Raw genomic sequence first — 26,583 nt, 5'->3', positions numbered from 1 at the left:
TAATGGACCTTATTCCTGCTCTACCTCACTGTCTCGTCCAGGACAGCAGAGCCTCTGGCTTCACATGCTCTGCAGTTGAAAAAGGGCCTGGTGGCAGCGGTCCCGCTCAAGGGCTGTGGACTGGATGGGTGAATGAGCACACGCTTGCCTGCTCGCTTCACAGCCATTGTGGGAGCTTAATGTAATCGCAGATGTGGAAACAACAAGAATTATAAGCAAGAGCCTTCAGGTCCAGGGCTGATGGCATGTGACAGAGAAAGGAGGTGGGGCTGGGAGCACCAAGGGAGGGTGCAGGACTGAGACTGGGGGCCGATTCCCCGGCCCCCTTCCCAAGGAGGCACAGCACCAGCAAGGCTGAGCTGGGCCTAACCCAGAAAGCCACTCATGCAGGGGGCTTTCAGGGCCTGCACATCCACCATGGAGAGCGCGCAGCTGGCCGGGGCCCAGGAAAGCCCAGCAGACTCCTCACAACAGACCTTCCTCGGCCGTTGCTACCATGACACTGTCAGGCTCCCTAGAGGCCCCCAGCAGGACAGGACACCCACAGCCCCAGGCACCAGCCTCTCAAGGAGACTGAAGGATGAACTACATCCATCACCAACAGAACCCCCTTGCTGAGCACATTTGTCACATCCGGCACCTGGGTGGGTGGGCGCTGGCTCTGAATACCAAGTGGCTTCTGCTGCTGGAGCCGTCTCTCAGGCTTACCTCCCAGACCCTGGCCCAGAGGGAGCCACCCACCTGCTCTAGGTAGACACCCTGCCTGGGTATTTCCATGATGCTCCTATCGCCCATAGGATGCAGAATGAGGCAGCCAGCACCGGTGAGTTGTAAAAGGTTTGTTTAATGTCCCAATGCTCTGAGAAGAAACCGCAGTCAGTGGAGCAGTCCTGCCCCAACCCTGAGTTCCAACCCCCATGCACCCACACCAAGCCCCCAGTAACCATGGCAGGGAACCGGCTCACAGCAGGGCAGGGAGAGCTGGTGGCTTCCTGTGGCTCCAGGTGCTGTGAGAAGATTTCAACATGAAGAAAGGACAGCAAGAGCCCAGCCCACGCCAGGACCTGAGGCTGCTGAGGTCACTGAATTGACCGTGGAAGACATTGTCACTGGGACTCCATGGCCAGGATTTCAGGGCAGAAGTCAAAAAGTCCAAGCCCGCCTGCCCCGAACTCTGGCAGTGCCAGGTGGAGCATGCAGCCGGCCAGTAGCCGGGGTAACTTGCACCTCACACTTTTGACTCCAAGCTGTTGATCCGCTTCCAGGTGCAATGTCCCAGGAAGCCATGCGTCCCACAGGCTGCCCTGCTGACCTTTTCCAGCCCCGCACTGTCCCTGTAGCCTATACTCAGTCCCAGGGTCCTGCCCCTGTGCCCAGGAGGCCCCCAGGCCCCAGAGAGCCAGGGGCTGTGGTTGGCACAGGCTGAGAGATGAGGGCAGACAGTCCCCCAGCAAAGCGGCAGGTGGCCATGGGCATGGATGCAGGCGTGCGGTCTGTGTGGTCTGTGCGGCCAGACCGGGACCCCTGCCCAGGCGCCCTCCTGACAGGCCTCCCTATAGGACGGCAGGCGCATCGATTGCGCCTGCGCCAAACGCCAGCAGGTGGGGCGGGCGCACCTGGCGGATAGCGTGCTGGGCCGGGCGAAGGCCTCGGCCACCGAGCTGGGCAGGGAAGCGTGGCGCGCACGGGGTCCCCGGGCCCAGGCGGCGTGCAGCAGGGCCTCCCTCCGGGCCAGCTGGTCTGGTCTGAGCAGGGGCAGATCCTCGGGCTCCGGAGGTTCCGGGAAGAGCGGGAGGAAGGGGCGTCCGGACCGGTCGGCTCGAGGGAAGGAGCTGTAGTGGCAGCACTCGGGCGGCAGGGGGCGCTCTGGAAGTGCTCGCCGCTCGAAGGCCAACTGGTGCCTCCTGCATCGACCAGTCCGCACCGGCCACTGCACTTCCCAAGTCCGCCGGCTCGATAGTCGGGAGACGTCCGGTAGGGGAGGCCGTGGCGTCGGTGGGCGGCGCAGGAGCTGAGGGGTTCTGCGCCCCAGCACGACGCGGCTGCCTCCTGGTGGCCCCCAACCCTTGGGGTTCTGGTCCAGGGGCAGGCCTGGGGTGGGTGGCCGAGGGCTGGGGCAGGCGGGTGCTGCGGGTGCTGCAGGCGCGCGGCGGTTGCCCCAGTTCTCAATGGTGCGCGTGGCGTGGTCCAGGGAGCTGCTCACGCCAGCCGTAGTCACCATGTCGCGCGCCGCCTGCAGCATCTTGAGCACACTGGCCTGGGCCGAGCTGGCCGTGAGGTCCGGGCTGGGCGGCCGCGCGGGGCTGGCCAGGCTCTGCACCCCGCTGAAGCAGCTGTAGATGCCCTGGGCAAAGGTAGGATACGCGCTGTGAGCGCACCCTCCTCTCCCGGACGCCCACCTTCTTGTCCCAGGCATCAGCCCTGGTACCTCTAAATCCTAGAAAGCAACTAACATTTGTCACGCGCCTCCTACGTGCCAGGCACCGTGCTGCTGGGTTTACCCAGGAGCTCTTTGAGGCTCCAGGAAGTTAAACCCTCCTTTTGCCTCTCCTCAGCTGTGCGGTGCTGGCAGGCCATGCCACCTCCCGGAGTTTCTACTGTGGGTCCACAAACGGGCCACAGCTAGCTCTGACTTATCTGGCTTGGCATGCCTAATGCTGGTGCTCTCTAGGGTGGAACAGGTACCCACCCTGCTGAAGGCCAGCAGGAAGTCCAGCCGAGACGTGCTGGGCACAGAGTGGCGCAGCTTCCAGTAGACCAGGTGCTCCCAGGCAAAGACCAGCAAGGCCAAGCCCATGGCCACCAGCAGCATGTAGAAGACGCCGGCCATGTTGTCGATGTCCAGCTTGCTGCTCATCACTTCGTTCTTCTCGTTCTGACAGATCCCCGAGAGCCACACCGTTTCCAGCTTCTGCGTCTCCCCTGGGCGGGTGGTGGGCACACCTAGCTCAGGAAGGACCCTCCCAATGGTCACCCAAGTCTTGAGCAAGGAAGGGTCTGGAACCAGGGTTCCACCCCTTCTGGGACCGCACAGCCATCGGCCAGGCAGAGACATGATTGGGGGGGTTGGGGTGTCAATGAGCAGGAAGGAAAGCAGATGGGGGGCTGGGGAGGGCAATGCCAGTCTTTGACGTGCCCACCCCCATGCACCTAGTAAAAGCTTATTGGTGAGGTAAATGTTATCATTCATTTATTTGCCAAACACGTATTGATCCCCTGCACACCAGGCGTGGCGCTGGGCACACAAGCAAAAGGCCTGGGTCCCCAAGGAGACCACAGGCACCCTCCTGGTTAGCACTCTCATCATCTCTATGGTACGGATGGAAAATCAGACCATTATTTATCTAGTGCAGTTGGAACCTGGAACCCTAAACTCAGAGCTCTCTCTGGGCTTCGGGGGCAGGGCCAGCTGGACCCCTCACACACAGGGGTTCCTGGTGCCGAGGTGGGCTTGGGCCCCAGCTCTGCGACTAGGCAGGCCCTTGGCACTACCCAGGTGACCTCAAGATGGAAAAAGGAAAGAGTTCAGCCACCCCGTAACCCCATTGTGTGATCTGAACTTTCTCCTGCCTTCCTGCCCTCCAGGGGCTCCCCAGTCCTGTTTCCCACCCCCTCCTGGCACACCCATCTCTTCCCCAGGTCTCCACCTGGTCCCTCCAAATACCGCCCCCACACACTCCCCTGGTCTCTCACCCCCAGAGCCCTCTCCTGTCCACAGGCCCCTGGGACTCAGCAAACGACAGTGATGCCGACCAGCCATTGAACAGCCATGCCAACCACGGCCCCACGGCCCACTCAGGACCCGCCCCACCCCCGGCAGCGGCGGCACGCACCGTCCCCCAGGAACTGCAGGAGTGCCAGGTCTATGGCTCGCTTCCAATGGGACTCTTTCTGCAGGGCAATGCCATAGCCGGTGGTGGCAAAGACCTTGCCAGAGCCGATGGTGACCAGCTTGCAGCCCTCATCCTTGCCTGCCATGTAGTTGAGGACAGCGGCATCGTAGATGAAGGCGTCCAGCTTCCTAGGGACAGGTGGAGCCCTCAGGCCAGGGACTCAATGGGGTAGGGACACCACACCTGGGGCCTGATGAGTTTGGGTCACTCCCCAGGAGGGATGATAACCTGAGCCTTCCCTGCCTCCCTGGGGTCCAGAAGAGAGAAAAGCCCTTCCCATGGTTTGGGGACCTCACCACTCTCCTCCTCAGAGAGGCCAGGGGACTCTCTGCTCCCAGAGGACACAGCCTCTTTGCCCCCAAGACCCTGAAAAGGTCACAACCACCACCTTAGGGCAAGACTGGCCCCTGGTCAACACCACAGCTGTGCATCTGGGACCACGTGTGGGCATCCGTTTTCGCTGCAAGCTTCGCTTGCCCTAAGGCCTCCGCACCACCTACCCCCAGGAGTCCTACAGGACAGCCCAGCCTCACTGTCCCCAACCTGGACCTCTCAGGAAGGGACAGAGCTGAGTCTGGTCACTGGGGAGACACGTGGAGAGAAACAGAAGGCAAGTGCAGGGCTGAGGACCCACCCCATCTTGAGGCTAGTGAGCGCATCCTCCACAGAACGCTGGTTGAACTTGACCATGTGGCTGTGCATGTCTCGGTAGTTGCTGCGAATGTTCCGCTCCGTGCTGCCGTTGGGCACTGTGCCGAAGCGAAAGGGTGGGTACTGATCTTGAGGCCTCTGGAACTGCAGGCAGAGGGCAGCCACCAGCTATGACCCTCGCTCAAGCCTCCCAGGCCCCACCTCAACGGCCCCCTGCCCTGAGCCCAGCCCCATCCCTGGACCCTATTTCCATAGTCTGAACTTGTGTAGTGAGAGCAGAACGGACTTAGGTTCTGTATGGGCCACCCCTGTGTCACAAATGAGGAAACTGAGTCCAGAACAGAGAGAGACTTACCCATGGCCACTCTGTCAGCGGCCCTGCGCTACCTCCACCCAGCCCCGCCTTCCCGGGCTCCCCAGCTCCTTCCTGCTCTGGTCTCTAGGTCAAAATCTACTGATTCCCACTGCCCTGGGCCCCACCCAAGGCCTGCCCCTGCCCTGAGCTATAGCCCCAGAACCTTCTTGTCACTGAGGCCAGACACGGTGTCGATGTACTGCTCCTGGATCATGAAGGCGGCCAAGTTGGCGGTGTAGCTGGCGAGGAAGATGACCGCAAAGAAGGCCCAGACCAGGACCATGATCTTGCTGGTGGTGCCCCGGGGGTTCTCGATGGGCACTGAGTTGTTGAAGACCAGCGCCCACAGCAGCCACACAGACTTGCCGATGGTGAAGGATGGGCCCCCGGACTCTGGGGGCGGGAGGGGACACTGGGACTCCTGTCCGGCACAGAGGCTCAGCCCGCCCAACCACAGCTCCTGTCCCCACTCTGTCTTGGGGTGGGGACCACCCCCACTCCAGGACAAGTCAGCTCACCTTGTTCCTCTCTCACGTGTCTGGCTGGCCCCTGCCTGTGTCCGAAGGCCACAGACCTGCCCCAGGATCTGGCCTTCTCCAAAGGGCGCCTGTGGCCCTGAGCCCACCCATCCGGGGGCTCCAGCCCTTCTCCCTCCTCCCAGGCCCAGGTGGCAGCTTACTCTTGCCGCTGGTGAGGTTCTGGTTGTAGCTGACAGGGCTGAAGTACTCGAACGTGAAGACAGTGATGGCCACCACGGTGAGGCACATGACAAACATCATCACCCACACCGAGGGGCTGTAGGGCTCTGCGAGCAGAGGGGAGCGGCTCATTGGCCCTCTTCTCCCCCCTCACTCTCAGAGAAAGGTCTGTACCCGTGCTCCCTCCCTGTCCCCTCCCATCCTCCTACCTGCAACCAGCTTCACCCTGCACCTACCCCGGCCTCAGCCCACAAGCCACATCAGCAGACCCAAGGTATTTCTCTACCTCCTCCTCACCCTCTCCGGCCCGCCCCACTGGCCACGCTCCTGTCTCTCATGCCCCTCCCCAGCCTGATGTGGATGAGCTGCTTGTTCTGCCTGGAATCAGGGCCTCCGAGGTCAAGTCTTCTTCCTCATCCTGACACAGACACCAGGCCCAAGGCACTGGGGAGACCGACCTGGGGTCTCCAACAAGCCCTTCCAGTCTCCCTGGGTCAGAGACCATTCCTGCTTCGAGCATCAGCTCCTTCGATCTGACACCCATCTATGAAGCTGTCTGTGGTCTTCCTCATGGCCAAGGAACCCCTCTCAGAGAGGTTCAGTGACTAGCCCAAGGGCACACAGCAGGAAGGGGCCAAGCCGGATCCCCTCCTCTGCTCCTGGCAGAGAGGCGCCCTGTCCTCACGGCTGTCAGGCCCACCGTGTAAGTCCCAGCCGGCCTCCCACGGGCACTCTGGGAAGGCCAGGACGATAGCAGTACTCCGGCACCTGGTGTGCGGCCCGGCACAGGGGGCTGCCCTACACATGCTGACTTGCTACTCAAGTCAGAAACCAGCACCATTTCCCACGCCCCGGGGGTCTCCAGTGCCCCAAGGGGCTTCGCTCCTTGCTTTGCTGTCCCAGCCCACTAGTCATGAGCTGAAGCCAGCCTGCCTTCCTGCTTTTTCTGTCCCTCGTAATGGGGCCACCGTTCACCCACTCCCCTCCAGTCCCCACCTACACCACACCCACATCACAGGGCCCTCTGCCCCAGAGCCAGCCCTGCCCACCCGATCGCACCCAGGAAGGCGGAGGGGGACACGGTGCCGTTGCTGCGCGCCACCATCACGCTGATGCCCGTCTCCACGAAGGGCACGGAGAAGTCCACGATCTCAGAGCGCTCCTCATTGATGGTGAGGGAGCCGATGGCCATGTCTGCCCGCTTGTAGTATACCTGGGGCCACGGGAGGAGGGGTTCCCCCAGGCTGGAGCACTCCCCCCAGGCCCCTCCAGCACCCACCAGCTGAGTCTGTTGTTCCCACCTGGAGTCTGTTGTTCTCCACTCTTAAGGCTGACCACCCCACGGGACATCATTGGTGACAGCCCAGTCTCCCCTGCCGGATGGGAGACCCTAACAAGCTGGGCCACGGGCGGGTGGGATCAAGCCGGCCCTGGGGGTGGGCCTACCTCCCCGATCATGCCGTTCCACACGCCTCGCACCCTCTTGCCGTGCTTGCCATTGGTCACCAGGTACAGGTCATAGGAGAACTTGACCACCTTGGCCAGCTTCTTGAGGATGTCAATGCAGAAGCCCTTGCAGCAAAGCTTCGTGTAGGGGGCTGTGTCACCACTGCTGCCACCAAGGGGGCACCGGGAGTCAGAGCCAGCCACCCCACCCAGCCTGGCATGTGGACCCCACACCCAAGCAGAGGGCACACGCAATGCCTGCCACCCCGAGGCGGCTCACAGCTCACGCTGGGCCTCCTGTGTGTCTTCACGGACCTGAAGCTGTGGTTGCCCTGCCTGCGGCAGGGCACAGTGTTGGGCACACAGCCACCCGTGCCAGGGTCCGGGCTCTCCACGATGACAAAGGGCCGCTCTTCCAGCGTGGCCACCGTCAGGTGCCGGCTGTCCACCACGGGCTGCAGGGAGGCGCTGTATCGAGGCCACACTGGGTACTTCATGTAGAGGACGCCACGGTCCCAGCGCCCCACCTGCAGAGGGTGACCAGCCTCAGCCCGGAACCTCCAGCCCTGTTACCCCCGCCCTCTAGGGGAGGCCTCTGGGTGGGACCCACCAGGGCCAAGAATCCCCCCACACACCTAGGGACACTTAGAGGGGGAAGAGCGGGGCCTGGCGCGGGGCATTTGGAGAACAGGAGGGTCAGGGCACGGGGCTCGGCATGGGCCTGGAGGGAGGGCTTCCTGCACCCCCTCCCCGGCTCCAGTCCCTATGCTTTCCAAGCCAGCGTCCACGCGGCTGCCGGCCCTCAGCATCTCCCCGCAGCCCACATGGGAGCCTCTCACCACACTCACTGCCCCAGCCTTGGTGTGAAGATGTTAGTCCAGCACCACCACTGCTCCGCTCTTACTCCCCCAGACACACCACTTAAAAATGCCCCAAGTGCTTCCGCCCCTCCGTCTATACCAGGCTAGCCTCCCTCCCGGTGGGCTCCTACTCAGCCTTCCACAACCCATCCCAAACATCCCAACTTCTGTGAAGCCTTCCCTAGTTTCTTCCTTTGAAGGCAAAACTGATTCCAGCCCCTCTTCTCTCTACCTATAATGCTCTGCACACAGCTCCACTCAAGCGCCAGTCTCCCCACATTCTGTTCTTTCCTGTCTGTGTGGCCAGCACGGCTGCGGGTTACTCCTGCAGGGGCAGGCCTATGCAGTAAGTGTGCTGGTAAATTCTGCAGTGCCGAGAGGCCAGGGTGCTGTGGGGGTCCGGGGCTGGGGCGCCTCACCCAATCTAAGGGCCTGGAAGGCCTCTCGGGGAGATGTTCTACCTGAGACCTGAAGGATGAGGGGTAGGATAAGGGACAGAAGGGACTCTCTGCTCAGCCGTGGGCACGAGAGGGGCTGGGGACAAAAGGAAAGGGAAGGGAAGGGCCCCTGGGCTCACCCCCTTCTCACCATCTCCCAGAGGCGGTGCCGGTTGAGGGCAATCACAACCATGGTGGGCTGGACCAGGTACCCACCAGGGCTGAAGGAGAAGTCTCGGCCCTCCCAGGTGACATTCAGCAGATGCCTGCGCACACGCGTGGGGAGAGAAGCCCGGGTATTCCCACAGCTCCCCCTGCGGCCCAGCTGAGAAGCAGAGGACCCCTTCCCACCTTCCACCCGGCCACCACTGACCACAGGGAGCATTTATTGTGTGCTCATTCTTCTGTTTCCTGGTGTGTGCTGCTGTGATTCTCCCCACACCCTCACCCCCCAGCTTTTTTTTCAGATACAGAGTCTAATGCCCCAAAAGGTGAAGGAGCTTGGCCCCAGGCACACTAGCTAATGGAAGGTGTAGCCAGCAAGACCAAGACCAAGCTCACTGTCAACCCAGGTCCCAGGAGGGACACACCCCACAGAGTCACATGCCCTGGACAGGTGCCCACCTGTAGAAGGCCTTCCGGGCAGGGCTGACAGGCCCAGGGTGGCTGTGGCAGTCCCCAGCTGGGGCGGGCAGAGCACCGTGCTGGCGCTGGTAGCTGTGGGCACCAAGGGCCAGGATGGCCACGCCGTCACGGACCTTTTGGCGCAGGCTGAGGCGCCAGCTCTCTGTGACGACGCTGATGAGGCCCACGGGGAAGACGGCAGGAGGCTCATCGGTGCTGCCCAGTGCCAGGCTGGGCACCAGCCACACGTGCCCGGGCCCCACCAGGCCAGCCTGCGCCGCTTCTTCAAAGAGCACCTCGGCCTCCTCACGCGAGCAGTAGGCCACCAGCACCGGGGCGTCGAGCTGGCGCAGCAGGCGCTGGGTGTGCGCGCGCGTCCCGCCGGGGCCCAGTTCCAGGGTGAGCACGTCCAGCAGCCGCCAGCTCATGTAGCTGGCGTCGGCGACGGCGCGCACGCCCTCGAGGAAGAGCGCGTGGCCCGGGTGCAGGCTGGTGATGACGGCGAACGCGCTCCAGTCGTACTCCTCTAGCACCTTGAACAGCACCTGCAGCTGCTGCTCCAGGGACACGCCCAACTGCAGGAAGGCGGAGCCCGGCTCCTGGGGAAGGAAGGGGCGGGGCCTGAGGGCGGGGCGAGCGACCCCCGCCCCAACTTCCGCTCCCTGGGTCCGCCCTCCAACGGCTAGGCGTCGGAAGGTCCTGTGAGTCCCGGGATCCCCTTCCCAGCAAGACCGCCCCTTCCCGGCCCCAGAGGTGGTTCCTAACCACGGCCGCCCATCAGACGACCTGGAGAATTTTCCAAATGCTCGTTCCCGGCCCTCTATTCCAACAGCGCTGGAGCGCAGTATCAGCGCCACCTGGGAGCTTGCTGGACATGCACATTCTGGGGCGCAGCGCACAGCTATTGGATCAGAATCCCTGGGGATGGCGCCCGGGAATCAGTGTTTCAACAAGCTCCTCGGGGGATTCTCGAGCCCGCTAGTTTGGGAAGCGCTGCTTCAAAGCAACAGCGGAGTCTCAGACCTGGGACGCTGGCCTTGAGTGTTTAATTTCTAAAGAACTGTGAAGGTGGACAACCACCGTGCTGAGACCTAATATCGGGCCCAGAGATCCCTGGGAACGGGCCTTACTCCACGGAGCCCTGGGGATGAGAAATCCCTCCTCCCCACCTCGGCCCCCACCAGTGCCCAGGGCGCTGCCAGCTGGAGCCTGGGCTGCCCCAAACTACTCCTCTCGCTGGGGGCTCCCTGCGGCCCGCCAGGGTTTCACCCACTCCAACTGTCCCAATCTTTAAAATACAAAATAAGACAAAATAAAAAGGAAATTTGGGGCAACTCTACGGGACAGGCAACCCAGTCCCTTAAACAAACAAATCGCAAGAAGAGGAGAGAGGGAGATGGAGGAGGCGCCTCGAGACTGGGACACAGAAGCCAGATCAACCGGCTGCGACCTGGGAACCTAATTCGGCTCCCGACTCAAGCAAACAAACAAAAACAAACGTATTACATTTGTGAGACGATGGGGGAACTTTAAAGAGCGGCTGGATATTTGATGATGTTAAGGGATTTTCACCATTTTTAGATATGACTACGTGGTGGGGTTTTTTTTAACCCTTATCTGCGAGACATACACTCAGAGATATTTATGGATGGAATAACGGGGTGCCTGGGCTTTGCCCAATAACACAGAAGAGGGGGAACGGGATGGGGGTGGGCAGGGTACGTGAGGTCATTATACCCTCCTACTTTTATGTGTGCTCAAAATTCCAGGTAATAAAAATACTCATAAAAGAATGGCAAATCAGATACCCACCCACCCCCAGCCGAGCGTGTTCTTGGTTCCTCACTCGAGGTAAAGCCCAAATTGCTTCCCACATGGTCGGGACCCCACCTTCCTTTCCAGGCTTCTCTCGGGTCCTCAGAAACTCTGAGCACTGCCTCAGGTGTTCGCACCACCTCCTGCCTCTGCCTGGGACACTCCCTACCGCTTACGGATGCCCCCCCCACGAGTTGGGGGCCCCATTAGCTCCCCCGTGGCATCCTGCGTTTCCCTTCAGAACACCTGCTCTCGCTGTGACCGCAGCTGAGTGTGTTTAGAACTTTCTCCCCACAGGATATAAGCTCTCTGAGACTTGCCCACACCTCAGACAGTGGTGGCTCCTGGATGCTCTCGCCTGCAGGTTAAGGACAAGAGGCCCTCCACTGCTGGGTCTGGAGCCAGCCCAAAGGGAGGCCAGAGGAGCGGAGAGGAGGTAGGCCGGGGCTGCCGCCACAGCCACAGGTGGGCTTGCCACCTGCCCACCTCTCATCCCGATGCAAATATGAAAGCAGCCCAGGAGGTTTATCTTGTTTGTATTCTCTATCATCTCCTCCTCACCTGTGTAGCACCCCCAGTCTCCATTTCCCTGTTTGGGCCTGTCTTATTCCAGCTTCCCATGACTTCAGTCTCTCCCGGGCCTGGGCTTAGCCCCACTCCCCCAGCCCCAGCCTGACTCCAGGCCACAGGGATGAGGGGACATGAGTTTGGATGGGCACCTTGGGAGTGAGGACCACGGCAGAGCCCCCACTGATGCTGAGGATGGGCACGCGAGTCTGGGAGGAGATGAAGTCAAGAATCTGGGCCACGGCCTCAGTGCCAACGTTGTCCTCAAAGACGATGCCGTGGACGCGGGCAGCGCCCAGGAGCCCACAGATCTGGGTGAACAGGCTGCTGGGGTTGGTGTTGTTGACCCCCACGGTGAGTGGTTGGATCTCCAAGGGCAGGTCCAGGAAGCTCTGGGGGGTGAGGTGGGCCCGGGCCTGGGTCTGTGGCAGCCCGGAGCTGCCAAACACCACAGCCACCGTCATGGCCTGCTGGCCCTGCCCCAGGCCCAGCCCTGCCCAGGCACCGAGGAGTGAGGCGAGTAGCAGGGCTGGCCCCAGGGCCCCGCCCATGTCCACTGGAGGGTCCTGCAGGGAGGTCAGGGCAGGCACCGGCAGAGAGACAGCGGCATGGGGAAAAAGATGGACAGACAGACAAGGGTGAGGGCCAGAGTCAAAGTGACAGGCATCCAGAGAATGGAAGAGAAGCAGAGAGAGGGAGACAAAGAGAGACAGACAGACAGACAGAGAGAGAGATGGAGAGATGAGCTGAGCACCCACGGCCACCCAGAAGGGCAGAGGCGGGAGGAACACAAACTACCGCACGTACTCTACTTCCATCCCACTGTCAAACAGCACAGGCCTTTGGAAACATGTCCGTCTGGGTTCTGAAAATGCTAGTCTGGTGTCCCAGTGCCTGGATTTGAGTCCAACAGACCCTAGTTCAAGTCCCAGTTCTGCCACTTACTAGCTGGGTGATCTTGGGGAAGTTGCTCACCCTCTCTGAGCTACATTTATTTCCTGCATCATCACAGGAGCCACTTCACAGCAGGTGAGGGCTACCTGCTATTATCAGCATCCTTATCCTACAGGTGACAGCCTGTCAGCCAGGTGAGGAAAGGCAGCTCTTGCGACCCTCCACAACCCCACCCCCATCCCGATTCTCCATTCCCAACTGAATCTAACATCCCATGGGCCCTGCTCTGCGTGGCCCTGCCTGGCACACAGCCGCCTCCTCCTGGGCACCGGGCACCCCCCCCCCCCCCCCCCCCCCCCCCCCCCCCCCCCCCCGCCCCCACACCCGCNTGCCCCCCCCCCCCCCCCCCCCCCCCCCGCAGCTCTTCCACAGCAGGAGGCACCAGCACTGACCTGCACAGGGCTTGGAGGTCGGGGTCTTACACGTGAGCTCCTTCCCAGGCCATCACTGGTGTGCGCGACCTTTTAAACTTAAACCCAGGGCCTGCCATGTCTCCCTGCTAAACGAATGTCATTGCTTTGGGTTGGGGCCAAGAGCGGAGCCCGTGAGTGGTGCCCACTGACGTAGCTCTCCCTCCCAGGGGCCATCGGCCATCGATCAGTGGCCTTCTCCATCTTCATCAGATCCCCACAGAACCTCTGAACAGGGGAGAGCCGAAGGGTGACCAGGGTGGGCCTGGTTTACCTGCAGTCAGAGGAGAGAGCATTGGGGGCTGGGCAGGAATAGCATCCTCATTTTGGTGCCTTTGAGATCTCCCCCAGCTGGGGTTTCCTAGCACGCCAACTGGAGCTCTCAGCCTGAGACATGGGTGGGTCTGGGGTGGGCCCCACGCATACCACGCCACCCCACTCTCAGCCAAGCACCAGTCAGGGACGGCAGGTCATACCTGCAAAGGCACTGTGGTGCTCACCTCTCCTCACACCTCCGGCCCCTGTGGGCTGCCCGCCCCTGGGAAGCCCCAAGCCTCTGCCGCCTCTGCCGCCAGCTCCAAGTTCAGGTCCGTGTTGTCCAGCACAGCAGCCGCCAGGCGCCGTGGCTGTGCGCCCTGGAAATGGGGCTCGTCCGAACCGAGGTGCACTGTGAGCGTGAAGTGCACGCTGGATGTTGAAGGCTCAGTGAGAAAAAACAGAAGTAAAATGTCGCACTAACCTTTTTCTATCGGTCGCATGATGAAAAATGGTATTTTAGATACACTGAGTTAAACAAAATGTACTACTAAAATGGACTTCACCTGTTTCTGTGTTTTTCGATGGTGGCGCCATCGAAATTTTAAATTACAAATGCAGTTCTCATTTTGTTTCTTTTGGAACACATGACTCTGAAGGACCCAGGCCCTCTCCCCTCCGGGGGCATGACCCCAGAGGCGCAGGCTAACAGGAATGTGTCATCTGGGACTGGAGCTGAGGGGCAGAGGAGGTGGGTGCAGAGTGCCCCTCCCACCGGGAGCGACTGCAGAATACCCCTGGAGGGAGGGGCCCCAGGGAGGGGCTCCGAGTCTCTGAGCTTCAAAGAGCAGTGGGCAGATTCAGGGAGACCATCACCATGTGGCACCTAGGCAGGAGGGTCATACCCTGCCCTGGCCCTGGCCCATCTCCCCATCACCTCCGCCTGGCCTCTCACCTGTGCACTGCCCACCTGCCCAGCCCTGCCCACCCACCCCTTGGCCATGACACCCCTCCTCCAACAGCACAGCCACTTCCTGGTGCCCATGTGTGACGTCCAGACACCTTGGTCCCCTGGGCAGGTCTTCACACACCCGACCACCTGTGCTCCCCTCCACTTGTCTACCTGGCAAAACTCCGGAATTTTCAGAGCGCAACCTCAGTCCCTCTCCCATAGGGCACCCAGGCTCTGGACGCTCGGAGAAGAAGGCTTGGGTCTGGGTGGGGCTCTGGGCCAAGTGACTGCTTCCTACCCACCCCTGCCCGCCTGTCCTGGGGCGGGGGGCACCAGCTATGCCTCTGAGGTGGCTTGCGTCGCTTCGCCCTGGAAAGTATTTGCCCCAGCAGGAATTTGCCCCCTCAATGATGCCCCGACCCCGCAGTGGACTGTTGTCTTAGAGACCTCGGTCCACCCACCTGTGGTCCGTGCCTTTCACAAACGCACTAAGTTAACGTATGATAAACACGCGGACCCCATCAGTGGCCGGGAGCGGGCGGCGATGGTCAGTCCTCGGGGACACTCAGCGTCACCTTGACCAGCCTGGGCACCGCCGGGTGCTGAGGGCTCTTCTCCCCCGCGCCCGCCCCAGCTCCCCCAAGCGCGCGCAGGCTCCCGAGCGAGGGCGTGCACATTCACACGCACACCCCGGGCGCGATGGCTCCCGGCTCTGCCAGGCCCCGGAGCCCACCCGCTGCACCGCTTCCCGGGAGAGAGGGACGCCAGCAGCTGGAGGCGCCTCGGCCCTGCCGTCGGGTTTCCCTCCCTCCCTCCCTGTTGCCGAGCCCAAACCCGAGCATAGGCGTCAGGGGAGAGGACGGCCCGTCCATCTCTCGCCCGGTGGACTGAGGTCTTCCTCCTCCGAGACCTACCCCCCGCCTCCCGCTGCTTCCGCGCGCCCCTGGGGGCGCCCCACCCCCTCCCTTCGGCAGGAATCTCTTACACTCGGGCTGTGAAGTTCAGGGTATTTTTAGGCCGGTGATAAATAATTCACAGGGAACGTGGCATCAGGCTCCCCCCACGGGAGGAGGGGGCGCGAGTGGCGAGAGCCACTGTCACCCGCGGCTCAAGGACACTCGCGATGCGGAGGCGGCGGCGGAGACTCACGGCGGAGACTCCGGCGGGACCCGCGCCACGCCTCCTGGCGGCCAAACTGGGCACCGCGCGCTCCGTGCCCCCCAACTAGCTGCTACCGGCTACCGGTGTCCCCAGCTCCTAGGCCCTCCCCACGCCCTCAAGCTGAGTCTTCACCCCACGCCCTACGTGTACGGTGCCGGGGAGGGGGCACAGCTCACGGGGCAGGCGGGGCACAGCCCAGGCCAGTTCCAGGGCCTGGAGCAAACCCCGGAGTCCGGTTTCTGGCCTACCGGTCCCCTTCGCTCGCCTGTTCAAGTTCTTAGTGCGGAGTTTGTAAACAGACTGGCGCAGCCAGAAACTAGACGAGCTCCGAGACCTAACATACCAGCCCCCCAAAAAGTTCCTTCCCTCGATGTCCCTTCAGCCCCGCGCTAGGGACCCAGCTGAGATGGTGCCACCATCAGACGGCTGGGGGACTGAGCCAGAGGTCCCAACAGGCTGGCAGGGCTGGGAACCAGGGTCCCCAGCACAGGGCCGCCCGAATTCCCACCTCCCTCGCCCAGCAGGACCTTTGGGTGGCTCGGAGGACTCACCTTGGGGCTCTTCTAAACGCTGGAAGCCTTTGCCTTCGCGTGTCCTGGCCCTACCGGCCTAGGACAAAGCATGACTCGCTTTCCCAATAAGGCTCAGGCTTCCCTTTCCCGCCGTCGGGGATCAGGGTCCAAGCCCTGGAGACCAGAGCAACTGGCTGGCGCAACAGCCAGAGCCCAGCGCCCTGGGGCTCCTGGCTCTCCCGGGCCTCTCTGTCCACCTTTTCTTCCTTGCCCTCGGAGCCTGGGTCCGCTGGGCGCAGGGTCAGCATTTGGGATGATTCCACCACCCTGTAAAGCCCACGCCTCTGATTCCCTGGGGCCAGAGGAGAGAGCTCCCGCCCGCCTAGGGGAGGAAGGGGGAGGGCTGGGAGGGGAGGGCTTGGGGGGGGGCGCTCCCAGCGGGTGAAGGAGGGGTGTGAAGGCAGGCGTGCTCTAGGTGCTTGGCGGACCCCAGAGCCAGGAGAGAGGCCCCTGGAGTCACCCACAGCCCCCTTCCTCCTCCCTGCTTCTACCCGCTCCAGCCCTCTTCGCTCTGGACGAACCCAGCTGAACCCAGCCAAACCCAGCCGTGACGCCAGCTCCCGGCTCTGCTCCCCGCCCCAGCGTCTTCCAGCAGCAACAGTTGGGGGGTCCCGCAGCCCAGACTCCCCCGTCCCAGCAGGGCCCCACCCCCCGCGCTGTCGCAGCGCCAGGAGAAGGAGCTGGAGGGCTCCACGACCCGGGAGACGGATGTCTTGGGCGCCTCGCTCGCGTCCTTCCCTGGCATCCGCTGCGCACCTGTCACCTCGGCCTCTCTTCCTCTCCTCCAGAACGGTCCAAACCCCAGACCTGGTCCTCAAGGGTCCTCGTCCCCGACTGACACTTCTCGAGCTCCCTACGCCAGCCCAACTCTCCCCATGCGCCCCGTGTCTGTCTCTGCCGTCCTTGTCTCCGCGGCGCCCAAGCCAGCCCCAAGTTGGCCAAGTTCGCGCCCCCGGCTTGCCGCCGGCCACTCACCGCGGGGAAGGGGCGCTGCGCCCAAGCTCAGAGCCCGTACCGGCTGCCTCCCGCTAGGTGCACGTCCTGGCGCCTCGGCTCCGCGCGCTGGCGCGCTCCGTCAGAGCTAGGAGGCCGCCAGCGCCCAGGCGCGCGGGCCGCTGCCCGTGGTGCGGCCTGGAGAGCTGGGTCCGGACCACCCCCAGTGCCCCTCCCGCTCGCCAGTCCCGAACTGGGCTGCGCGCCGCGCCTCCGGCTCCCGGGGCTCGCCAGCCGGCTGTGGCGGAGCGCTCACCGCTGCCCGCGCAGCCCGCGCAGCCCGCCCCACCGGGGCTGGCGCCTCCACCCGCCTCGGCCTTGGCCCAGCCNGACCACCCCCAGTGCCCCTCCCGCTCGCCGGTCCCGAACTGGGCTGCGCGCCGCGCCTCCGGCTCCCGGGGCTCGCCAGCCGGCTGTGGCGGAGCGCTCACCGCTGCCCGCGCAGCCCGCGCAGCCCGCGCAGCCCGCCCCACCGGGGCTGGCGCCTCCACCCGCCTCGGCCTTGGCCCAGCCGCCCGCCCACAGCCCGCACCCCTCCACCCCCTCCTTGCTGCCCGCGCGTGTCTTCAGTGCCTGGGTACCATCTCCCCTCTCCAGTGCTGTGTGCCTAACCTGACACTCGGGGCCACAGCGGCCTCAGAGAAAACAACGCGGGCCCAGTGCCCTGGGTTTGAGCCCGCAGCTCACACTAGCTGGGTACCCGGGGCCGCTTAACGCAGAAGATCCCTCAGTCTGTCGAGTGAAGCAGGTGTCTCGGGGACTGGTATTTAGACAGTGAGCATGCTTTGTCAACTGCAGAGCGCTACGGATTTGAGCGCTGCTGGCTTGTTGACCCGTCTGGAAACCGACCAGGCAGGGAAGGCACTGGAACCAGAGTGGGGCACCTGCACCACACATGTGGGGGCCAAAGGAAGGGACTGGAGCAAGTTGCTGCCCAGTCCCTTCGCTCCCTTTTTCTTGTTTTAGTTACACCAGGAGCTAACCAGGCAATGAGACCAGCGGAGCAGGCAGGCCAGAGTCGCAGGGCGCCTGCAGTGTGGGCAGAAGGCAGGCCCCAGCAGCAGGGCCAGAAAGAGGGAGGGCCGGTGCCAGGACTGGCTACCGAAGCCACCCCCAGCCCTGAGGCTCCGGAGTGGGAAGCTGGCTCTGCAGCGCCACCTGGCGACTGGAGGGGAGCTGCTGCTGGAAGGTGACCCCAGGCCCCAGAAGAAATCACAGGCACATCAACCATTGGCCCTCAGTTGCAGCTGTTTTATTTTCGGCATATTCTGGACCCGGTGACCCTCCACAGTCCAGCGGGAGAGGGGAGAGGGAGGAAGGTCAGCCTACACTTCCAGCGATCCCTAACTGGGGTTATCTCCTTGCTGAGAGATAAACCTACACTGGTGAAGGCAACCTTCTGGCAGGAGGTAGTGCTCACTGGTCCCTGGCAGAGGCGGCCAAGGCCCCGGGCCAGGGTGGGCCGGGGAAGCAGCTGTGGCACGCGTCTGCTCAGACTGGCCTGGCCCCTGTACAGCACTCTCCCGCGCTGGGACCTGGGCTCAGCGCCCCAGCAGCCGCAGCATCTCCTGAGGATCCAGCAGCTTCTCCCTGGGCTTCCCAACACCCTGGCCCCGCGACACCTCCTCAGCATCCAGCTTCTCCCAGTCGGAGAAAGAGACCGGCCGGACCCCTGAGGCAGAGGGAAGAGGAGTCACTGCCCAGCCCCTCCCCCACCTCAGTCCAAAGTAAGCTCCACCCCCCGCCCCCAGGTCGATAGGCCCCTGCCCTCAGGAGTGCGTAAGGGGCCCAGACCTCGGCTGCTGAGCAGGGCCTCGATGGCGGCACAGCCAGGCCTGGGGCCAGACGGCAGCAGCCCGGCCTTCAGGTCCTGCAGCAGCATCTGGCTGGTGAGGAAGCTGTCAGTCATGGTCGTGCCGATGACCCCCGCGGGCCCCCGCTTTACCCAGCCACTGCAGTAGAGGCCTGGCAGGAGTGACGGAGGGGTTAGAGAAGGGCAGGTGGCTGTGCGCTCGCGGGGGGTAAAGCGTGTACAGGTGTACACGTGCAGCTGTACGCCCCAAGTCCCCTCTGCAGCCCATCCGCTGGGCCCACTGTGGCCACTGGCCACTCCCAGATTCTGCTCAACCTGCTTTTACCATACCGTCCCACCTCAGTTTCCCTTAGACCAGGAGCTTGCTGGGGGAAGGAGCTGGGTCCTGCCACCTCCAGTTTCAGCAGGCCCTGCGAATATTCACTGAGCAACAGACAGGCGTGTGGATGATCAGACTGGAAGTCCCCTGGGGACTCGCCTGCTCTTTAACCTCCAAACCCAGCATGAGCACAAAGCCTGGCCCAGAACAGGCCTCCCTCTGTAAATGGAACAATTTAATAACCACACGTAGGCAGGCACCTCAGCTGGACTGGGAACTTCCCCTCGGGCCCGTGGCGGGAGGCTGGGACTGGGTTCCAGGGCCCAGCCCCCCAGGGTTTGGCTCAGAGCAGTTTCTCAGCCCACTTAACTGGGTGACTGAAAGAATGTGAATGGCCCCAGGAGATACCAGCCCCCCTGTCCCCACCAGTTCCATGTCTAGCCTTCTTGTGCCTTCTCACCTGGCACACCCACAACCCGGCCCTCCACATTGGGGATGACACCAAGTTTCGGGTCAAAGGGCACACTGGGGTCAATGGGACGGCTCTTATACCCAACGCTGCTCAGCACCAGGCCACAAGGGAGGTCTTCCATGTCTCCAGTGGGCACTGCGGATGCGGTCTCACCAGCTCCCTGTGGGGAGAGTGTGGGCAACCCCCAGCTGAGGCGAGGAGTTTTGAGAACAGGGATGTCTTTGGGTGACAGGAGACTCACCTCTAGCCTGGTGACTGCCAGGCGGATGCCTGCTGCCCGCCGCCCGTCTGGTGAGGGCAGCACCTGCTGGGGGCTTCGGAAAAAACGGAGACCCCAAGCTCGGGAGGCCAGTGCCTGGCCGGCAGCCTCTTCCCGCCCAGGCTTCTCGGTGGCTGTTCGGAGCAGCAGTTCCGTCAGCCTCCTCCTGGGGCGGGGCACCTCTGTCACCAACAGAGAGTGTCTCAGGGCTGTCCCTGGGTTACAGCCTTCTCCCCAAGTGCCCTCCCCAAGCCCCTTCTGACCTAGACGTCCCCTCCCCAGTGAGCTGGGGGCCAGGCCAGGGCCCCTCACCCTGGATTCTGTCCTGGAGGCCCACGAAATCCGCCGGATCCAAAATGGGCCGGGTTCCTGGTAACTGAATCATCTCCCGAAGCTCCTTGGGGTGGGGGTGGGGGTGGGAGTGGGGGAGGAGGTCAGGCTCTGAGCACTGTCCACTCTTGGGCTTACCAGGAGGCAGGCCAGGTAGGGGCCACCACCACCAGGGAGGGCACCACCAGGGAGGGCACCGGGCCCCGTCTGGCTCCCCTCTCCCACCCCAGGCAGCGGCACCCCCAGGGTCTCTGCCCTGCCCCACCTCCCAAGGGAAGACCATCTACTTAGGACCCTGGCCTGTCTCCCTCCAGCCCCAGCACCTTTATGGTGAAGGCCACTTGCTGGGGTCCACGTCGACCCACTATCCAGACCATCTTCACCCGACTCTGCCTCAGTACCCTGAGGGACGCCTCCGTGATGTCCGTTTTCTGGCACAAAAGAAGGGCCTTAAAGTCATCCTACAGGAAGCCTCTCCACTGGGTCACAGCCCACCCTGAGCCTGATAAGGTTGACAGCCAGAACGTGCACCACCGCGCCCCCTGGGGGCCAGACGGAGCACTGCCGCCAGTTCTGCAAATTGCTCAGTCAAGAAGCCAACCAGGCCCATGCTCTGTCTCTAACAAGGGTTTAGAGCGTGCAGGGCACCAGGCAAGGGGCAAGGGAGAGGGGTGCTAATGGTGGGCAAAAGAGACGTGGTGCCGGCCCGCACAGAGCCTCTGATCTGGTGGAGAAATTGATGAGTAAATTTACATTTACTCATCAGTAAATGTAAAATTAAAGTGGTCACAACATGCTTCGAATCCGCAGACAAGTCTAGGAGAGGAAGGCGTGAGGCTTCCCGAAGGAAGGGACAGTTGAGCTAAGAACCGAAAGATGAACTGGCACGAGGTGAGGTGACTGTTCCAAGCATTCTGTGGTCCACGGAATACTTTTTTTTTAAAGGCCACGTAGCTAGAGTGCTGAACGCCAAGGAGAAATTGTCTGAGATGAAGCTGCCAGGCTGCCTTTTGAAGGACCCTGCCTGACACCACAGGGAAACAGAGGCACAGAGCTCAGCCTGTAGGGGTGAGTCCTGAGCCCCAAGGCAAGGGCACCCCCTCCTCAGTATGACCTCCCCTTCTCCCCACCTGCCCCTGCCCCACCCACTCACCTCCAGGTGCTGAGGTGAGGTCAGCAGGATCCGGGCCATGTCCAGGGCCACGTTCCCCTGGCCCAGAATCACAGCTGTGTCACAGCTCAGGTCCGGCGCCAGCTGGAGGGGAGAGGTCTGAACAGGGGACCCCTCGCCTTGGCTGCAGTCAGGCTCCCAGTCCACCAACCTTGGGGATTTCTGAGCCTGGCTCGGTCCCCATCCCCCACCTAGCCCCACCCCTCTGAGCCCTGAGGCCTTCCCCAGTTGACCTCTGACCACCTCAGCCTGATGTCTGACATCACATCTTATCTCAGTGAGTCCTAGAGATGGCTCCTTCTCTCTCAACCCTGGGATCTAAGGGCTGGCCCAGCCCTGACTGAGGGGCAGGGAGGAAGAGGCAGCGGGAGTGCACCCCAAACTCACCTCCTGGTTCTCAGGAAGCCCATTGTACCAGCCCACAAAGGCCCGGGCTGAGAACACGCCGGGCAGCTCCTCCCCGGGTATTCCCAGAGCCCGATGGTCCTCTGCTCCGTAGCTCTGAATGAAGGCCCGAGTCCTTAGCACCTGCCAGGAGGCCAGATCGCCCACCCATGGCCTCCAGAGGCCCCAGCCAGCTCCTGCTCCCCAGCTTCCACCCTAGGCCACGCCCAGTGGTTTGGGCCTCACTCCTGGGCCTTCCACCCCTCAGCCTCCACTTCCTGCTGCTGCCCTGCCCCAGTGCCCTTCCTCCCCTGCCTGTCTGCACTCACCAGCACAACCGCATGGTACGCTTCCTGCAGCTCTGGCACAGTCACGTCCCTGCCCACGACCACGTTGCCATGGAAGGCACAGCGGTCAGAGCGGGCCGTCTGTGTAAAGGTGTTGATGACGTTCTGCCAGGCCCAGAGTGGGAGGGGTTAGAGGATGGGACAGCTCCAGGGACCACACCTGTGCCACCCTCACCCCACAACGTCCCCAGATGGAACCTGGGTGGCATCTACAGGGTCTGGGGTCATTACATGCAGCCAGAGAGCTGCCCTTCCCTCCTCACCTTGACCCGAGTCTCCCACCCTCCACTCTGTGCCGAGAGACACCCACCTTCACCTCGGGATGGTCAGGCGCCACGCCAAAGCGCACCAGGCCGAAAGGCACAAGCTGCTTCTCGTAGATGTCCACGTGGGCCCGGCTGTGGTGCTGGGGAGCAAGGCAGCAGGCAGTGGGGCCGAGGGAGGGGCGGGGCCCACCCTTCCCAGACAGAGCAGGAGAGCCTGGCTCAACCCTCTGCAAGGAAAAAGTGACCCCCAGACCCCCCATATCCCTAGACAAGAAGAGTGGGGCCACTGAGATCAGACCACCAGGACTGCCCGTCAGTGGCAGCAGTGAGAACTCAGCCAAAAGGTCGGTGGTAGCCTGACCCCGAGGAGGGGTTCCCGAAGGTCCACATGGCCCTGCCTTAGAACCCCTCGACACTTCTAGAAATGCCCAGTCAGGCTGATGACCTGAGAATCACACTGCCGTGGCCATAGTCTCCAAGGCCATCCTGTCGGAAAGCAGACCAACCTGGATAGGGCGCCAGGAGCACAGCCGGGGCGTGTGGCGTGTGGTGGGCAGAGGGAGAGAGAGGCAGCCACCTCTTTGCTTTGGCCAAGCCCCTCCCCCGCACTCCATTCCTGTCCGGGGTCCAGCCCCACCCCTCCCGCCCCTCCGTGTTTTCTGACTCTCCCCATCCGTGCCCTCCACAGGTGGTGCTGGACCCAGTGCCCTTCAAACCCCACTGACAGGGAACTCTGGCTTTGGAGTCAACAGCCGCGGGGACCCCACCACGCTCTGGCTCTCTAACTTCTCTGAACAATAGAACATCCCTTGCGGCAGGATTAATCATGATGCTCAGGATTAATGGAGCAAGGTGGGAAGCACTTCACCCAGGGCCTGACCTACGGCAAGCATCAACCAACCAAAGCCACAATTACTATTGCTGTTGCTGCCGATATAGGCCACTGCCTTGCTCAGGGACCCTCCCTGGCTGCCCATGGCCACAGGGCAAAGTGTTCAAACTGCTCAGGCTGGAGGAAAACGCCTTACACAACCCCACTTTATCTTCCGCTCTTTCCTGTGGGTCCTTCCCTCTAGGCCACACTGCCCTCTCCAAGGCCACCTCCATCAAGCTGAATCCACCTGGCAAGTTTACTGGTTATCTCCATTACCATGCACGGCTGGCCTTGTCTCCCAGGCCCTCTCCTCTCTAACCATGCAGTGTCTTCCTGGCTACCCCCTCCTGTCCCTCCAGCCCTTCTTTCTCAAGCCCCTTTTCCTCTGCCCCCCTTCTAACAGAAACAGTCTCTGACATTCTTCCAATCTGGAGCCCCACCCTCTCCCCAGGCACACACCCCCTGGGGAAGTTGCATCCGCTCCGAGTCATGACTTCCAATTCCCGTGGACTTGCTGATATTTTCCTCTCTCCCTTCCGCCCAGACCTCCTCACCAGCTCCAAATCTGCGAGCCTTGGACAGCTCACCTCAGACACCTCAAACCCATCCTATCACGGCCGACTCCCAGGTCCCCCAAGCCTCCCCCCTTCCGTTCCTGTACCACACAGGTGGCAAACACAAGGCCCATGGGCCAAATCAAGCCCTTCATTCACCTTGTTTCTACCCAGTGGCAGCACCAAGCTCTTGCTTAACTGTTAAGGAGTAGTTCCATTTACACAGTCCTAAAATTACATTTGGCCCTTTGAAAGCAACTTCAAGGCTGATGTGGCCCCCGGTGAAAATGGGTTTGACACCCCTGCCCCTTCCACACCCCCACCTGAAGCCTACACCCTGGGGCTCCTCAAACCCGTCCAGTTGGTCTCCCAACTCCCCCCAGAGCCTCTACCCCCAGTAGAGGCACTGACCAACCTCCCCACTCCCCCAAATTCAGGCTCAGCCAGCACAGCGCCCCTCACACAAAGCCCCACACACAAAGCCCCCTGGGGCCTCCCCAGCCCCTAGAATGACTCCAGTCTCTGTCCAGAGCCCAGGGCTGTGTGACCACGTGGCATCTCGCCTGGGATGGCTCCCCACCTGCAGCAGCCCTTGGCCTCCTTCAGTGCAGACCAAACACACCTTCCCCGAGAAACACCTTCTCACTGACCCCCAAACCCAGTGTATGCTGGTCACACCGTCGTAATTAGCTCTTTCACCTGTGTTGTGTGGCAGGCGTGCTGAGGTCGCTGTGCAGCAGGGCGACCACCTCATCTCAGTCTCCCCAGGACGCTCCCAGTTTTGACACTGAGGCCCATGTCCTGAGACAACTGGGCCAGCTGGTCATAATACCTTTTAAGTATCTGCAAGTGTGTGTGTGTGTGTGATGAATACACCCATCCTTTCTCCTGTCTCTTCACAGGCACCCCCAGGCCCTCCAAAGCAAGGCCACCATTCCATGTCTTAGTCAGCCTAGGTCCCCCTTCTGTCCTCCCCCACCATGGTTCTCCCTCCCTCCCACCAAGGTCCAAGGCCTGGCCAAGTCACAAAAGTAATTAGTAACCATGGGGCCGGCCCCACTCATCAAGGCCAGCACTGTAAGCCTTGAGACACTGGCCTTTAGGCGGTAGAGAGCAGACTGAAAGAACAGTGCAGCAGCGGGAAGAATGGGGCTGCTGGTGAGGAAAGCACAGTGAGGCGGACAAAGTTACAGGAAACCCTGAGAAGAGGGGCCAGAGCCTCGAGATGCAGGGCGCTGGGGGTAGCGTGGAGACAGAAAAGAAAGCAGGGAAGACTAGGGGTGGGATAAAGTCATCCTGCAGGTCTGCATAAGCCCCCTGGAGGGCTTGGCCAAGGAGGCATCGCCGACCCCATGCCACTGACCACTGGCCATCGCCCACGAGGCAGACACACTTCTCTCATAGCTGAGGACCTAGGGTGGGGAGCCCCAGGGGTAGGTGACAAAGCGTGTGGAGAGTGTCCAGTCTAGATAGGCTGGGAACCCCTGTCCCATCAGGGATCCCAGAGTGGGTGGGACCTGCCCTTACGGTTGGAACAGAAAAGTAAGGGAATCGTGGGTGAGGGAGCCAGGAGGGGATGGCTTACCTTTAGCAGGTGTTGGGCAGTGTAGAAGCCGGCTGGGCCGCTGCCCACCACACAGATCTGGGGGGCCTGCTCCTGTGTGGAGAACAGCTGGCCGGAGCCTGGGGAGGGGGAGGCGAGGGAGCTCAGAACGGCACTCTCACCCCAATTTCAAAGCAACTTCAGTGTGAACACAAGATGGAGCTTCCCAGGCTTCACGCGCCTCTCTTTTGTCAAAGCTTTGGCGTTTGCAGGGATCCTCATTTCACCCGAACCTCAAAGGTTCACTCAGAACTCCACACTTCACACATGAACCATGTTGCAGGAGATGATCCACTCAGCAACTCCCACCACCCATCCCTGAAGTCGCCCTGCCCAGCATTTCATTTTCCTCAGGGAGCTCCTTACCCCCCCAGAGAGAATACCACATCCTTCCATCCGACCCCGAATCACCCTGGTCTCCCCCTCCCGTGGATATCCCCACAGTGCTCCCAGGTACTGCCTCCCTGACCCCTCTCCCAACAGAGCCTTACAATGCATTGCCCTAAAAGACCCGTCTCATTCCTATAGGGCCCTGTTTCACCTCAGACTTCTCTCGTGCCCCACGGACCTCCATATCGCCCTCATTCACCCCTTCTCCCACCTGTGGACATCATGGTCTCCCCTCTCACCTTTGTTGACCCTTGTCTCCCCTACGGCACCTCATTCCCGTACAGCTCGGGCCCCAATCTGCCCCCGTACACCACCCCATCTCATCAGCGTGAGTGTACCTTCCAGTCTTGCCCCGTCCCCTTTCTCGCCCTTCTCGAGCTCTGCCCCAGCTCGGCTCCAACCTCTCCACTTAGCGCTCTCAGGCCTTCCTTCCCGCGCTCCCATCCAGCCCCAGGGGTGCCCAGCTCCTACCCGGGGTGCTCCCGGCGGGAGGCAGCCGGGTCCGAGGCCACGCCGACCACCAGTGCCACCAGCGCCAGCAGCGCGGGGCCATGGCTGGGACGGATCTGAGGGGCCGGACAGCAGATCTGATACCGAGGACTGCCCAGCGCTACGCGCAGGGCGCGGGCCCCGACCCGGCCCCTCCCTGACCCCACCCACAGTCTCGGCCCCGCCCCAAGTCCCGCCTCTCACGCTCTGAGACAAGCACAGAGCGGCTGCTGCACCCCCCGTGCTCTAAAGGATCCCGCCCCCAAAAGAGAGGCCCGCCCTTGGACCCACCCCCTCCTGCTGAAGGCCCGCCCCGGATTTCCGGTCCCTATGTGACTGGATAAATTTGTCCCCAGTCTTTACCCGCCCTCCAGTTGTCGGAAGTCTAGAGTTAAAGGCGGGCAAACCCTCAACGCAGTTTCACTCCCGTTTGCAGAAAGGAACCAATTAGAGAGGAGTTACTTAGCCTCTCGTCGCCGGCTGATGACGCAAGCGCCTTTCCCTTTGATAGGTATTCCACCTGGGTTGCCAACCTATCACCATTAGGTTCAAGCAACCTCAGAACTCTGAGAAGGGGGACTCCTCTTGGAACTTGGCGGCCGTTTTCGCCTACCAGGATCCTGTACAGGTGTGATTCCAGCAAGGTGCTCCCGTAAGAAATGTCCAAAC

The 26,583-nt window shown here is 62.1% G+C and overlaps 2 protein-coding genes across 5 annotated transcripts; both read right to left on the bottom strand.

Moving 5' to 3' along the window:
- Positions 1 to 828: 828 nt before the first annotated feature.
- Positions 829 to 15,953, bottom strand: GRIN2C (glutamate ionotropic receptor NMDA type subunit 2C). Of its 4 annotated transcripts, XM_037066039.1 has the most exons (15): positions 15,630 to 15,953; positions 13,211 to 13,377; positions 12,693 to 12,984; positions 11,499 to 11,912; positions 8,965 to 9,563; positions 8,492 to 8,606; positions 7,359 to 7,570; positions 7,044 to 7,206; positions 6,657 to 6,810; positions 5,579 to 5,704; positions 5,063 to 5,292; positions 4,528 to 4,688; positions 3,834 to 4,021; positions 2,690 to 2,943; positions 829 to 2,344 (listed from the first exon to the last, which is right to left on the bottom strand). In XM_037066039.1, the coding sequence occupies exons 4-15, from the start codon at positions 11,895 to 11,897 to the stop codon at positions 1,229 to 1,231; spliced, it is 3,717 nt and encodes a 1,238-aa protein (XP_036921934.1). In that variant the 5' UTR covers positions 11,898 to 11,912; positions 12,693 to 12,984; positions 13,211 to 13,377; positions 15,630 to 15,953; the 3' UTR covers positions 829 to 1,228. The 4 variants fall into 4 exon arrangements, with proteins under 4 accessions (XP_036921934.1, XP_036921936.1, XP_036921930.1 ...); XM_037066041.1 differs by lacking the exons at positions 13,211 to 13,377; positions 15,630 to 15,953 and adding an exon at positions 14,903 to 15,599; XM_037066035.1 differs by lacking the exon at positions 15,630 to 15,953 and having other exon boundaries at positions 13,211 to 13,921.
- Positions 15,954 to 17,873: 1,920 nt separating this feature from the next.
- On the bottom strand, positions 17,874 to 26,068 carry FDXR (ferredoxin reductase). Its single transcript, XM_037066029.1, has 12 exons — positions 25,897 to 26,068; positions 25,018 to 25,115; positions 22,049 to 22,144; positions 21,721 to 21,843; positions 21,395 to 21,508; positions 20,990 to 21,091; positions 20,160 to 20,267; positions 19,819 to 19,903; positions 19,489 to 19,688; positions 19,236 to 19,407; positions 18,438 to 18,608; positions 17,874 to 18,315 (listed from the first exon to the last, which is right to left on the bottom strand). Exons 1-12 carry the CDS (start codon positions 25,976 to 25,978, stop codon positions 18,185 to 18,187), a joined length of 1,482 nt encoding a protein of 493 aa, XP_036921924.1. The 5' UTR covers positions 25,979 to 26,068; the 3' UTR covers positions 17,874 to 18,184.
- Between the last annotated feature and the right edge of the window lie 515 nt (positions 26,069 to 26,583).

The sequence above is a fragment of the Sturnira hondurensis genome, unplaced genomic scaffold (genome assembly GCF_014824575.4).
Source record: "Sturnira hondurensis isolate 20B ecotype Veracruz unplaced genomic scaffold, ASM1482457v3 Scaffold0001221, whole genome shotgun sequence".
Lineage (NCBI taxonomy): Eukaryota > Metazoa > Chordata > Mammalia > Chiroptera > Phyllostomidae > Sturnira > Sturnira hondurensis.
Note: the sequence above shows the minus strand (reverse complement) of the source record. Positions and strands in the feature narration are given on the sequence as shown.

What these genes read in the sequence shown, in the direction of transcription:
- GRIN2C (XM_037066039.1), bottom strand. Translation starts at nt 11,897, where the DNA reads ATGGGCGGGGCCCTGGGGCCAGCCCTGCTACTCGCCTCACTCCTCGGT. An exon ending in CCGTGGTCCTCACTCCCAAG is followed by an intron (nt 9,564 to 11,498) that starts GTGCCCATCCAA and finishes TTCCTTCCCCAG; the next exon opens with GAGCCGGGCTCCGCCTTCCT. An exon ending in CTCACTAGCCTCAAGATGGG is followed by an intron (nt 4,022 to 4,527) that starts GTGGGTCCTCAG and finishes ACCTGTCCCTAG; the next exon opens with GAAGCTGGACGCCTTCATCT.
- FDXR (XM_037066029.1), bottom strand. Translation starts at nt 25,978, where the DNA reads ATGGCCCCGCGCTGCTGGCGCTGGTGGCACTGGTGGTCGGCGTGGCCT. An exon ending in CTGACCATCCCGAGGTGAAG is followed by an intron (nt 21,844 to 22,048) that starts GTGGGTGTCTCT and finishes TGGGCCTGGCAG; the next exon opens with AACGTCATCAACACCTTTAC. An exon ending in CCTCACCTCAGCACCTGGAG is followed by an intron (nt 20,268 to 20,989) that starts GTGAGTGGGTGG and finishes CTTTTGTGCCAG; the next exon opens with AAAACGGACATCACGGAGGC.